This window comes from Perna viridis, chromosome 3 (assembly GCF_037379345.1).
Source record: "Perna viridis isolate PV_CMFRI_1.1 ecotype Kerala chromosome 3, ASM3737934v1, whole genome shotgun sequence".
In the NCBI taxonomy this organism is placed as follows: Eukaryota; Metazoa; Mollusca; class Bivalvia; order Mytilida; family Mytilidae; genus Perna; species Perna viridis.
In genome coordinates, this window is record NC_142447.1 from 61,088,098 (window position 1) to 61,103,574 (window position 15,477).

The 15,477-nt window shown below is 33.0% G+C and overlaps 1 protein-coding gene and 1 long non-coding RNA gene across 2 annotated transcripts; one reads left to right on the forward strand and one right to left on the reverse strand.

Moving 5' to 3' along the window:
• Nucleotides 1-341: 341 nt before the first annotated feature.
• LOC148623213 (uncharacterized) lies at nucleotides 342-10,054 on the reverse strand. Its single transcript, XR_015920805.1, has 3 exons — nucleotides 9,560-10,054; nucleotides 9,270-9,336; nucleotides 342-4,683 (listed from the first exon to the last, which is right to left on the reverse strand). It is a non-coding gene; the product is annotated as an uncharacterized LOC148623213 (long non-coding RNA).
• Nucleotides 10,055-10,514: 460 nt separating this feature from the next.
• On the forward strand, nucleotides 10,515-11,890 carry LOC148623214 (galactoside alpha-(1,2)-fucosyltransferase 2-like). The gene is made up of 2 exons (XM_088574167.1): nucleotides 10,515-10,542; nucleotides 10,722-11,890. Exons 1-2 carry the CDS (start codon nucleotides 10,515-10,517, stop codon nucleotides 11,720-11,722), a joined length of 1,029 nt encoding a protein of 342 aa, XP_088430293.1. The 3' UTR covers nucleotides 11,723-11,890.
• The last annotated feature ends 3,587 nt before the right edge of the window (nucleotides 11,891-15,477 follow it).

Sequence of the window (15,477 nt, forward strand, 5' to 3'; positions counted from 1 at the left end):
CGTGACTACAAAATATATCAAAATTTGTGTTGTTTCTGATATCTTGTTCTATATGTTCATTAAAATGCTTTCTTGTAAAAACCCGATGGCGGTTCATCCATTCAAACACCCTATTTCTTTTATCCTTATTTTTAGTCCCATTTACGTTTAAAGTTATCAAGTTTATCAAAGACTGTACTCCCATTAGAAATTAATTGTAAAAGCATGTAGTTCAAATTCACGATGATTTAACACATACCGTATCTTATTCAATACATAGATTACAAATAAAATCGCTACACCTACCTTTATAAACAAATCTTCATTCACAAAATACATAACATTTAAGTGTACACATGGCACATGTATTTGTTTAACAAAACATGGCATACTAATTAGTTCTGTATTGACAAAAAATCTAATACAAACAAATATGTACTTTACAGTAGGGTCAACGCTGACCGGTATTTTATTTGCTTAAGTAGACAAAAGACTACACGTGTTTAAATTGAAAAGTAACAATGCTGGATTCCTTATAATGTATAGTTCGAAAAGGGGATTTTGTACATTTGTGATCGCAGTGATTTGTTTATACATGAAATCATCCGCAATTTGAAAATATTCATTAATTAGTGGATATGTATTCCTATTGTCAAGAGGAATAAATCTGAAAATTTCTACTGAAGGTCTATGTTGTGATTCAAAAGGTTCTATTGCCTTCGTGTAAGAAATCGCTTGCAATGAACATGAGAGCGATTATTTTTGACTTGGAAAGATTTTTTAAATGTTCTACACTTTTTGCATACATTTTTCACAATATCACAAAATTTGTCAGAGCTTCCCTTGAAACACCTTGACACGCCAAGGACCGCAACCAGATTCTACTATTCTATTGTATTTTGCTTATGCTGCACCATGATATTTTGTCTGTGCACTCAAACTCGGGTTTGATGCACCATATGGTATCTTTCTGGTGCTTAAGCTGCAAGTGCACCTAAAGAACGTATAATCCAAACTGAACCTTGTTGTAGATTAACATCTATGATGCAACTGCACCTCATATGAATACAAGGGTTACATTTTATTAAATAAAGGATCTGTAATCCAAGAACAAATGTCAGACATGGAAAGCAGACACAAACAAATAACATAAAATAACCAAAATAATAAAAAAAGTAAAAGTAAATGAGTAATTCGGGCTCCACTAAATATTAGGAGCATAATTGTAAGACGTCTAGCGCAGTACAAAAGGTCTGCGTATTTATAGCAAGCTCTGGCATAACGTAAGATAAGAAAACCCAATACGCCGGTGCTGAAGAGATGAAAAGAAAGTTGAAAATACGGAATGAAAAGTCATTGTGCTTGTCGCATATTTTGGTCAATAATTTTCCTTTATCGTCGGTCTCTAAGTGTAGGTCAAGACATGCCAACTTCACAGTGTCTGTCGTATCCTGTATCTCAAGTTTTTGTGGGGTAGATGCGATGTATAAAATCCCCAAAATTAGGATTATTTAACGATAATACGTCATCTATATAGCGGAAACTGAGATTACAGGATCTAGCTAAAGGAAAGTCTACATGCAATCAGGAAGAACACTGTTAGTCACTAAGAGATTGTTCTTGACTAGTTTAGCTGAATAACGGATGTGGAAAGCTCTTTTGTATTAGAATATACAAAACGTGTAGCACATAACACACATCTATAGCACTTGTAGAATTATTTGCAAAGACAAATGAAAAGTAGTATAAGACGAGAGCTTTTTATGAGTGTTGCCCTATAAACTGAAACCATAGTCAATAATATATAATTGATGCTACAGAAGTTAAGATTTGATTAGTTGAACGAACTGTATGTAATTTGAGACAAAAAAACGTGCAGTTGTTTCCCCGGAACTTTGTGATTGTCTTTGTCTCCTCGTTTATTGCAGTAAGGGAAGTTTAGCTTCTATGTCAAATTTCAAACTGTAGAATACGCTCCATACTTCGGTCGTTGTGAATGCATGTACTACTTTTTAAACAGTTAAAAATTTAGGATATCAAACTTATAAAAAGCAAAATTTTTCCGATTTATGATTAAATAAAGTTTTAATAAAAGTACAATTTTCATATTGACTTTAAAAAATGAACGTAACTGAATAATGTACTGGAGAACATTAATATTTAATGTACCTTAATACAAATTGATTTATATTAGATGAGTAAGACTTACAAAGCATGAATTAAAACTACCCACATCATAGCAGTTTCAGATATATGTAGTAGTATGACAACAAAAGAAAAGTTAGAGTTACATATACATTCTTAGAACTGATTGACAAATTTCTATAGTATTATCAGATAAAAATAACTAATCACCTGCTGTAAGTAACTTCTCGAGAAAAATGTGTTTTCGCGACTTATATAAATTATATGAAGTGTGTTATGACAGACTGGAACTTGAATACTACTAGTAACAGCGTCAAACATTAAATATGCACATGGGTTTACAAAGTAATTATTCATGGAGAAATTTGTGATCGGAAATAATCTGTCAATATTTCAAAAGCGATGAAAGAAATGTAACAGAAAAGCACTCTACGAATGATTTTAAATAGATGTAAGAATCTGGAACAAGGTAGGAAATGTTCAATTACTGGGTGCAAGTATCTAATTATAGGGAAATCGACTTTCAAACTGTATTTTAAATTTAGAGTAGATACAAATGTAAAAACCAAACACATGCATATACATTTCTTGTATTTCGAAAATTCTGCTTTTGACCGTGTTTTGTTTCAGATACTTATTACATATCATACAATTATTCTTTTGAATACAAACACACATACTGGTTCTCAAAAGATACAATATTTTTAAAATACATACTTTTTTATATCAATCAAAATTAGCACTACTAATCTGAAGCACGTTTCTCTTTTAACTGTATTGACAAATTTGTAAAACACCTTAAGCAAATGGGAATCGACCCACTAAATACCACACACCTCCAACACAACTTGAGTATGATGGCTATTGCAGAAAAAAGTAAAGCTCATTTTGTCTGGCATGTTTTTTTACTTTAACAAAAACAATGTTTTTGATATAATTAAAAAAAGTTATAATATTATTTAGACAATTAAGGTTTGGCCTTTTTAATCCCACTTTTTTCTGCAATCGCCATCATACTCAGGTTGTGTTGGAGGTGTGTGGTATTTAGTGGGTCGATTCCCATTTGCTTAAGATTTTTTTTTCAAATTTGTCAATAGATGGTTGTGTTTTGTTCGTTGGTTTGTTTGTATTGGTTTTACTTGGAATCTTTCCTGAGTTTGAAGAAAGCATTGATGCTCTTTGGTTTGCTGCCTCAATGTTGCAGTACTGATGTCATCTTAGACCATTTTTAATCATGTTCTTAAAATGTCTCAAGACAGTCAGCCATTGAATGACCTAGCTTCTTACATGTTCTATGCATCCAGTCATTTGTACATTCATACATTAGATAGTCTGAAGCATCTATTTCATGTTATCTCTTTTTCAAAATTTTCTTGGTCTGTTTTTCTAATTGAAAACTCAGAGTGTCCACTGTGCATTACGATGCCTACACATCTGCCAGTTTGTAAGTTTCTTGGTAAGGGACGTGTCAGGGTTTTACTGATAATTAATCTATTACCAGTTTGACAGTTGGTAAGTTTGCCATTGATTTTCAGGTGTTTTCTAGTAAGACGAAGGATTTCACAGCCCTTAAGCGTAAGTGCTCGGTGGATCTGCCCTTCATCAGCAGATATTGGAATATTCTTCACTGTAATCCTGGTTGTGTTACGTCTAAGAATGCCAGAATTGCAAGGACTCTTTGGGTAAAGGAATACCTGTCTGCTACGCAGGTTGATTCCTGTTACAAGAAAAGACATTTCATTCTTTTACATAAATCTTCCATTTCGCGCTCCATATTAAGAAATGTAATATCTCAAATAATCATATATTTCTGTAGCGGTGCCTCAGCTAACCTTGGTTATCAGGGAACACTCTTCTGTTTCGTGAAGAATTTTCTTAAGGACAATGAAATTTCAATCCTTCGCATTTCTCCAATATGAGTGGTATGTTGGAGAGGAAGTAGGGATTACTAGGAGAATATTATACTAGATGATGCTAGAAGTTCAATAAAAAATGTTAACGCATGAAACATTCACTGCATTCTTAGCAGTTCGGAACAATAGACTGATTGTTCCGATCTCCTCCGACACAGAATCAGCAGAGGTATTAAGTCCGGCCATGTTGCTTACTCACAAAACATGATGTAAACCGGCACCATTTGACTTGTAATAAAAAAAAAACAAAGCAAAACAACAACAACATAAACTAATACAAACTTATACCCTTTCCCTTACCGTAAAACTTCTAACCAAAATCTAATCATAACTGTTACAATCACCCTTAACCTTAACCCTGATTTAACCCTATTCCCTAATTACTCTAACAATAACCATAAACCTTACACTCAGCTAAGCCTAAACCCTCAACCTTAGCCTTCATTAATCTTTACCTATAACCTAACCTTAACCCTAAGAATAAGCGTGAACCTAGCTCAAGCCCTAGCTCTAATCAATACCCTAACGCTTAATGATATTCTAACCATAAAGCCTTACCATTAACACTTTACCTAATTACGCTGCCCATGACCTAACCTACTATCTTGTCTCAGGCTTTTGAAAGGGATGAAGATCAACGATTTCACTACAAAAAAAAATTATGGTCGTCATCATATATCGTTATTTTTTATCCTTCTGCGCAATAAAAACCGATTTGTTACTGTGCAAAACTGTTCTTTGCCCTTCCCTTTCGTCTAATGTTACTGGTGCAAGTGGATCCAGTGGTAGACGGGATTACTAATTCGCCTTTATTTCTATATGATTATAATTTAACTATTTTAAATTCTTATTTGTGAGAGTTCTTCATTTTCCTTGTCTATTCCTTATCCCTGAAATGTATTCTTTTATCCAGATTCTTACGTTTTCCATTGACCCTGATATATACGCTATTCCTTGTTTTAATTTCAATCTTAACCTTAACCCTCACCTTGACGTTTAACTCTTACACTAACCCTTAGCCTAAACCTATTCCTAACCCTTAACATTACTTTGATATTAATCCTTACCGAAATTTTACCCTAAACCTAAAACTAACATTTACCGTTACTCTGACCCTAACCCAAACAATAAACATTACCCATACGTCAAACCCTACACATAATTGTAATCCAAAAAACAATGTAAACGTAAAACAAACTCTTACCCTTTCCCGAACCATAAACCATAAATCTAATCATAACTGTTGGAATAACCCTTATCCTTAACTCTGATTTATCCCTATTCCCTAATCCTTACCCAAAGCCTTTACTCTAACAATAATCGTAAACCTTACACTAATCTAAGTTTGAGCCCTCAACCTTAGCCTTAACATTAATCTTTACCCTTAGCCTAACTTTTACTCAAGCCTTAACCCTTACATCAACGTTAATCTTACCCCAAAATCGTACCTTAGACATAACACTTAACTTAACTTGATATGAAACATAACCCTAACATAACATTAACTCGTACCCTCGCCCTTTACAATACTCTAACCCTAACTATAACTCTAATTCTTATCTTTAAGCTAGCTTCTTTAACCTTAACACTTAATCGAACTTTAATCCCAAACCTTGCCCTCATTCTTCATCATACCAATAACCCAATTCCTTTAGATAACCCTTGTACAAACTCCAATTCGTACCATATCCATAACTCTTTCCCTACATACAACTTTAACCTTAACTCTAACATACCCCTAACGCTATGATCCAAATTTTATACGTGTAAGTTTCAGATAAATGATTGTGCAATGATGAAATACTGTAATGAATTAAGACAGTTGACGACAGGAGTTTACACGAACTGCCCTATAACTATTATGAACTGTCTTCTCTAGTCCCGAATCGTGATAGACGTTAATTAAGAATTTGCCCGGTTGTTGTTGACTGTTCTTGGCTGCTTTTACTGTTCTTGATAGGTGATGCCAATTTTCAGTGGATTGACATGGGCTGTCGTGGATTGTCACAGGTATTTACATGTGATTACATTATTTATTGTGTTAGGTTGTCAAAGTTCAATATTTGCACCACCTGTTATGGACTGTCCTGAACTATTAAGGGTAACAATAGGCAAGAACAATATTACTAGACCAATTACAAACTGACTTGTCTTGTTACAGAGATTAATTCCCGTCTCGCATGTGAGACGGGATGAATAATTAAACGTTAATCATGGGCAATCAGTCGTGCAACATGGGTAACACTTACGAAAATAACGGTTGCTGATTGGTCAAGTCATTGGTTTGGCTGAAATATGGTTTGAAATCCATTCAAGGCATAGGATGGGGCTCTTAAATTATGCACATAAAAACAATAGAAAAAGGAAGTTGAAATGTTGTAATTTACTTAAAGCAGAAAGTAAAAAGACAGAACTATATCGTGTATGTTTAAAGGTATTGTCGATGAAATGTTACGTATATATACGGAATCGACAGAAGATACACGATACAGCATAGTGTAATCATATCCTGTGGACTGTACCGATTTATCCTGAATCCAAACCTTTTATAAGCACAGTTATTTCACCTGCACATACACAAAGTCGCTAAAGAATATGTGTGTGTTCGGTTCTCATCAAATTTTGATGTGTGCTCTAGATAGTGGAGGAACTACTAAAGAAAAGAAGAATGCTGTTAGATTTTTTCCCTAATATAATGTCAGAGCTAATTATTGAAGAAAAAGGGTTCCTCGACCCTTGAATTCATTTATCCTAGATTTTATAATGCCAGCTAGTAGTGAAAAAGCCTTAGATCAAACTATAACGGAAGAGAAACTCGTCAAGAGAGGGGCTAACCTCATTACACATTCCACGGGGTGTAAAAGACAAAAATAAACATTCTAGTGACTGCCGACTTAAAGGATTCAATTGAACAATTATGGACAGAAAACGAAGCCCTTGAACTCAAAGTTTAAGTTAAAAATATCTAGGGATAAACATGATTAAAATGAAGACATTTCTTCCCTGAAAAAGCTACGTGCTAATAAAAATTTGAACAAAATAGTATCAATACGAGAGAAGGCAATAGTTGTTGAAAGCTCCGAAAGCGACAGCGATTTTAAACACGCCGAATCATAGGAATAAAAGAATAGAGACCTAGATCAAGGTTTGACATTTTATAAAATATTTGCAAAATCTAAAATGAAAAAAAAACTGTTTCAGGAGAGGCCAGAGTGCCAAAATATGGAGTTTAATATGATGTCCCATTGCCACACGAATTTGCACAACATGATTCTGTAAGTTTCAACGGCAAGGAGTTTGGTCTATTACAATTGGTGTGGGTGAGATTTACAGTTTCCATATGTTGAGGAGAAATTCGTCAACGAAAGACAATTACATCTATTGCTGTATTTAGCAAAACAATTTCCTTTCGGGCATTTCAAAGCCTTTCATTCAGAGGTCCTCCACGCAATCGAAAAGGGCTTGAAGCCTTGAAGCAACTCTTTAGCAGATGTAAAATTCCGTATTTTGGGGACTTTCGTAATGTAGGAAAACCGAAAATGGATGGTCCTAATCCAAATTGTAAGGTATTTTAAGCGGGATCCTATCAAAGCTATGATTTTGGAAGATATGGTGACATAAACTCCTCCTTTCGCGTAGAAGAGGGAAAAATCCTTTTGATCCACATGTCGTCATCCTCAAAATCAATTCATGTTGATTCAAGCACGCGATTAAATGTTCTTTTCACGTGTCATTCACCAGAGACTAGTTCTATTGGAAAAAAAATGTCTGAAAATGTGGTTAATTTCAATGTGACAAAGTTTCATTTTATTACAGTAAAATTTGTACTCAAGTTGTTGAGCCTAGGGCGAAAATATACAGCCTGATTTGATGCCCGATCTATATGTAATTTAGATCATTACCATCTATATGTAATTTAGATCATTACCATCTATATGTAATTTAGATCATTACCATTAATGACTCCTCATTTTGAATTTGGTTGAGGAGTCAGATATAAACTAGGATTTTTGATCTTGTCACGACAGTAACTTAGAATCAAGTTATCTGACAGGGATTGTGTCTTCATTGCTGGATAAAACATATTTTGGGGTAAGTTTTACATGTAAATTCCCATCAACACCCGGAAAAGATTTCCATACTAAAACCTCAACACGGCTAGCATATATATTTATTGTCTTTTCACTATATTTGATACATCGCATCTACCCAAAAGAACTTAAAGGTAATATAAGAGATAAAGGATAATACAGACACTGTGAAGTCAGCCTCATATCTTGACCTACACTTAGAAATCGATGGTAAAGGAAAACTATTGACCAAACTTTACGACAAACGTGATGACTTTTCATTCAAAATTGTCAACTTTCCTTTCATCTGTGGCAACATCCCTTCGGCTCCTACGTATGGAGTGTTCATATCACAACTCATACGTTATGCCAGAGCTTGCCGAAGCTACGCAGACTTTTTGCATCGCGCTAGAACTCTTACAAATAGGCTTCTGGAACAGAGATATGTTGCTACAAGATTGAAGTCATCACTACAGAAGTTTTATGGTCGTCATCATGAACTCGTGGATCGTTATGATTTATCCATCAGCATCATGAAAACTGATTTATTCAACGGGTCATAGTTTACCTTTCCTCGTTTGTCTACCCCGGACTTGACTTTTTATGAGCAACTCCTCCTCCATTTAATAATAATATAGAGTTGCATTGTAATCGCACTATGTTAGGCATTAAATAGTCGACACAATGTTGTAAGGTTCTGGATAGTTTATTATGAAGCATTTAGAAATAAACCCCGTAGCAAAATATCACAATTAGTAACAAGAAAATATATGTATAAGTTTCTGATTTTCTAAACATGAAATAAATCATTCTAATAGATTTACAAAACATTTGTTATTCAAAAATTACTACTTGAACTGTAATTGCGTCACAGATTCATAAAATTAATAAATTGAATACTTAAATATTATCTGATCGAAAGTTACTTTTCTGTAAAAAAGTATAACACTTGCCAAGATATCAAAATGAAAATAGTTACTCTCATTCATTAACTTCAATATTATATAAAAAAAATAAGCACATTGAAGAAAACTGAATTAGCAATGAAAACACCAAAAGCATCTAACTAAGCAAAATTAAGCTAAGCAAATCAAAAGCAAATCAAAGCAAAATACTAAGCAAATGTAAAATAAGCAAATACAAACTGAACGATTTACCATACCTTATATGAGGTACAAAGGTTATGCCTCATTACATCATAAAGTGGATTGCCCAATCTGTCATAATACCTGTAAAACAAATATTAAAGTATAGTTACTTTGCACAGACTTGTATACACTGAAATTCATATCTGCCCTGGACAAGTGTAATAAAAATGTAACTCAAAAGTATTTTATGAAGTCTAAAAATTTACTCATTTACTCTCGAACTCATTTCGCTCAGTCGCTCGTCATTCATTACGTTTATTTAAAATCATGTTATTTAATTCAGGCATAAATCAATAACTCTTACCTTAAATATTATGCCCGTTAGAAAATTACATTTACTTTTAAAAGTTTACATAATTCACACACCATTCGCCTAATACACATTCTGACTACGATAACATGTTAAAATGGAAAGTTACCCGTGCGTGAAACGATGTAAATCAATAATACAACCGAATAGAATAATGACGGAAAATGTAAAGATAAAGTAATAAACTGACCTTAATTAACTGTAGAATTCCTCCAACATGAATAAGAAAATGCAACAGAAGAAATCAGATACGTGTATTCGGCTTGAATAGAAATCCGCAACTACCTGGACTTCAAAAGGAATAAACTGCCAAAAAAGGATAAACCGCCAAAAGAGATGTGACCAATGAAATAGTAAAGATTGTGCGGCTAAATCAAGAGTAAAACTGACCATACAGAAATAGTAAGAGTGAACAATAATCAAGCCGAAAACTGTCAACTGTCAACTGTCAAAGTCCGTTTATGTAAAATACACATTCATAATCAATTACAATCCGTAATTAATCTGTATTAAATAAAGACAAAGGTTTCATATGAATATATTAATGACTTTATTTCAAACTAAAGTCAATATAATAAAATTAATTCAAATTACAAATAAGTATTCCAATATAAATTTTAACACAAATTCTGAATATTTACACACTATCACAGCATGATAATGTTTTTTTGTCAGGTAGACCAAATGAATTATAGTTATTGTCGTACAGATTTAAATATCCCTCCATTTCGTATTACTTAAGGGATTATCATACCAAAAGTAAGCGATCTTTTGGAATATGGCTGGCCGATTAATTATGTCAAAGATTCTTTGCCTAACCCGCCGTCCAGTCTTGACTCTATGGAAGTATAGTAAGATTTAAAATTGTGACTTATCTAAGCCTTTCGGCAATTTCCAGTTGTTTAGATGGAGAAATCAGGTTTATGTAGATAAAAGTTCTATGTTCGGAATGCGATCGACTCCACAAGCTTGCCAGAGTACTTAATTATAAGAAATTAAATAACAAAGCTAGAAATAACTATATTAAGGATTTTGGAGAAGTATCTCCCGCGCCAGATGCATTTCAGGACTTAAGTAAAACTTAGCAAATGTTTAGGGACTAAGGTTTATTTAAGATAAAGGATTTGAGGGAAATTTAATTTGAACCAAACTTAAGTAATTCTGAAATTTGTTGTTTACAGCTTATACATCATTAGTTGGGTTCGTTGCTTCGACAGTAGTTTTTATTTGTGTTTTCAATACTATTGTGGGGATCCAATTGTTGAAGATTTTCTAAACAAAAATGCTAGTTATAAAAATCTAAGCAATAGCAGTAATACATCCAGTGTTTGTCCTCATTTTTCCGGACGATTAGGAAATCAGATGTTTATTTTTGCATCTTCATATGCTGTAGCTTTGTCGAAAGGAATGACGCTTGAAGTTCAAGAGAAGAGCGAATTGTATAAAACATTCAGGCTAACAGTTAGACTACAGTCTAACATGTTTTCCAGGTGTCATTCAAATGTTAAAATAATAGAAGAAAAAAAAAGTTCGTCCTTTGATAGGAATATTCTACAATTTGATCCATTGTATTCTGTAAGTCTTCGCAGCTATTTGCAATTATATGTTTACTTCACTAACTACTCTATGGAAATCAGAAGACAATATGTTTTCCGGGAACATATACAAAACAAAGCATTGCACATTTTAAAACAAATTTGCAATAAATTTGGAATACGCGACAGAAAATCTCATACAATGATTGGTGTCCATGTTCGTCGTGGTGATATGGTCTCACTCTTGAAGAAGGAAAACACGTTGGATATAAGAGTTGCTTCAAGTAACTATCTATTACAAGTCGTCACTTATTTTCAGGGCAAATATACAAATATAACATATTTAGTCATAACGAACGGTCTTATGTGGACAAAGGAAAATATGCCAAAAGGGATAAATGTTGAGTACATTCATGATTACCCGGCATCGGTGGAATTGGCGACAGTAACTATGTGTGACCATTTTATAACAACAGTAGGAACATTTAGTTGGTGGGCAGGTTGGTTGACTGGTGGTGAAGTTGTCTACTTTAAGTGGCCTGCAAAAGAAGGAAGTCGGTACAGGAAAGGTTTTAGTACGGACTATATGGACTTCTTCCCTTCAAGTTGGATTGGTTTATAGAATTGTATTCTGTATTCTTAGGGCTACATATTGAAAGTGTTGAGTTTGACGTGGTGCGCATTTTCTTCTTACATAATATCAATGTTCATCTTCTACACAGATACGATACATATATAAAAATATGTCTCATTTGTTTTCACAAAAATAGATAACGTTTGCATTTTGCTATTAACTGCATATATTAATGGACTTGTAATTAACCTATAGCACAAACACCTATGAAGGGATGAGACAAAAATACATGTCTGGTAAAGTTTAAAAAAAGAGTTCATGACAATTATGATAGGACAAGTGAACAAAACAAAACAAAACCGAACACGCTTTCACATAATTTAAAAAAAACAGTTAAGATAACTTAGCATAAATTTGACATTCGGACTCCACTACAATTTGCAATCATGCTTCACTTTTCAGGATTTCTGAAAAAAAACTGCTATAGTTGTACAAAATTATACATTTTGAAAAACCAACCTTACGACAACGATTTTCATATTCAGGAACGGAAGAGGGTAGGTAATTTCCAAAAAGTTAGTTTATTAAATATTTTAACCTTACAAACAAAATTAAATTGTTGAAAGTTTGGTTGTCCACTTACCGCATGAGCGCGTACTCGCTAGCATTTAGTGCTACCCAAAGATGAAATGAAAAATCAGACGATTGCATTTATGTCTGCATTTAGCTAAAATTGTATCTCTGAACAATGACTGGTCATTAAGTTGGAATGAGACAGACCTAAGTCTCATTTACAAGATTACCCAGCTGCCCTTGGATAAGTGTTAAAATAAAGATTATATAATGCAAAATTATGTAAAGGGTTGAGGGGGTTTCTCGAACTTAACATAGCTGTTTTTTGTTTATTTTATAATGTATAAAGCTTTCAAAATTACACAATCAAAGGTAATTTATTTATTCATTTCTAGGACGAAAACTGGACTCCACATAAAAATAATTCTAATCTAAGTATATTGATCAACCTACTGACAACTGTAAGGAAAAACAAAAATTATCAAATTTGAAGGACAAATCAATATGTTATTTACTCAGAAAACACAGTTGTTGCTTTAATATTACTATATGGTTGTGTGCATAGTTTTTTTTTCAATTGTATCATTGAATTTATATTTTTTGTTTATTTTAAAGGCTCGAAGGAAAACAAGTGTATTTACCAACTGTACCTATCATAGTAGGATAGCAGACGTGAAAAAAAAATCTTTAAATAACGAAATTTGAACCACCGAAATATAAGATGGCTATATTGGTATCATTTCTTAGTAAAAGCATTCTACTTTCAAATTGTCGCATAAAAAAGACCTCCAAAAATACAGGCTATTATTAGTCAATTTTGATCATGAAACATGAAAAATGTACATTGATAAACTTACTGTCTTTCAAATTATGCATTTAAAATTATGTGAAGCCGTAATTTTGAATTGAATATTGTCATACAGAAAATATTGACGTAGTTTTGCAGACTGGATTTTTGTGCTATTTCTTTATCAATGTTCATTAATTGTATTAAACTCGTTCGTGCATGTAATGGACCGCAGTGGGTTTAAATGTGACGCTAATATAACCAGGTACTTTATAAATGAAATATCAACCTTTTCGAAAAAAAGGCTAATTTTGCTAATTATATATTTTGTGAACTATTTATTCTGTTAGATTTATTTTGTTTATTTTTACTATTTTTTGCAAGAAATCTTCGATAGAATTTTGTATCTGTTGTTTTTAGGACATTCGCTTAATTGTTTCGAGTGTGATTAAGTAGACTAGACAAAATCAGTATTATACGTCTTAATTCCTGATTATAAAAGTCAATGTCCATTGTCTTTTCAAACTTTCGACCTCTAGTACTAAGAATAAGAGATGATTTTAATGGGGATTGTAATAAATCGTAGTAAATTCAGACATACGAATATAAAATACTCTCCCTTTCCACCGAGATTTTCTCATAGCCACCCAGGGTTAAAAGCAAAAGCTATTCCAGTATCCAACCAGAAACTGTATATTCATAACAGTTCTGTGTGATGGACATATGTTTATTTACCAAAATATTCAATACTTCTGCTGGCTTTAATTGTCGACAGCTTAATTCTGCTAAGAACAAATTCTTTCGTCACATACAAGTGTCTTGGCGGTGCAATTTATTCGATTACAAGAGCTAACCAAAACCTGGTACCACTTTAAAATAAAAAGAAAGCATTTCATGTAATGCTTGTGGCTTACAATGATATGTTTCAGACAAATATAGGCGATTCGGAGTTAAAAGAACCAAGAGCAATGCACTCTTGATTGTTTTTGAACATAAACATTCATAAAACTGTCCAAATGATAATATGTATAAGAACTAATGAATAAATGACATGACACTTTTAAAACTGCTATTTAAATAGAAAAGTCATTATTTTACTGCAAATGTTAGATATTAAAACATAATTTGTATTTTTAATTTATATTCTATTCGAACATTTTCGAGACCTCAAAGGTTAACGTCAACTTTTCATTCCGGACTATAAAAATGTAAAATTTTAGGCATGCTTACCGAAGATTGCTGCGTATGGCACCATTTTCTTCTTCTACTAGAAAGTAGCGATTGATTCTTGTATTTTATGGAACATGAGATGATCAAAAAAGTTTGGAATGTTTCTTATAATCAAAGGGAAGTAAGTCATACAAACTATAGATCATGTTTTTCTTAAATGATTGAATTTTGACCCCTATTTTTAGAGAAGTAACCACAATCGAAGCGTACGACATCGATATATCGTTATAGATTGAAATAAGCGTTTAATTGATATATAATATAGCCATGCTATATTCCGTTGCATTAAATTCTCAAAGATAGATAGCCCGCTTCCCTACTATAACACATTATATAAATACATGATATATTCATGATATAATATTTACGATTTATGACGTGTGACACACGGTATACGATACAATGTATGCAATTTCTTATATGCAATAAACAGAGCTTAGCCTTAAATAAGATTCAACAAGCGTGAATTACTCATCATCCCTTTTTTAAATGAATGAGAACGAATGATATAAATATAAATTAATTGTACAGTAAAACCTCATTATAACGCCAATACTGTCCAGGCAGATTTTGGCGTTAAAACGAATTTAGCGGAAAATTGTGTTTGATTTAAAAAAAAAGAACCTTGCTTAATCAGAATAATAGGGGTCAGCTTGTCAGAGATTCTCAGTTTATATATACGGTGCCACACTATATTTTTAGTGGACCATTTATTGTTCCATTCTTTTCCTTCAGTCCATTACACATATGGTTGTAGTTTTTTTTCTCTTAAAAAATCTACTCTTTGCCGGTATTTGATATTAACGATCCAATAAAAACATTATATTCTGCAAAAGTAGGAACCCTGGTTATGAGACCTGAATTTGTTCTAATAAAGATAAATCAAACAGTGATAAAAAGGGGGGTCGATACACCAGCTTTTCTCATTGTCAAGCACCTAGAAAAAATCTTAACAAGATAACCGATGTACTATTGATTTAAAGAGTAATCAAGGGAACCACGATTCTAGCGGAAATCAAAAGAATGTAATCCAGGGACACACACAACAAAGAACAAAATAACCCCAAAAATACGTTCACAGACAATAAAGTGAATAAGCAACTCGTGCTGCACTAAAAACTGGGAGCATGGACCAGGTGCACCAGTGATCATCCTCTCCTTTTCTGGAAAACCCATCGAGTTGCTCATAAAAGGTCAAGTACGGGGTTGACGA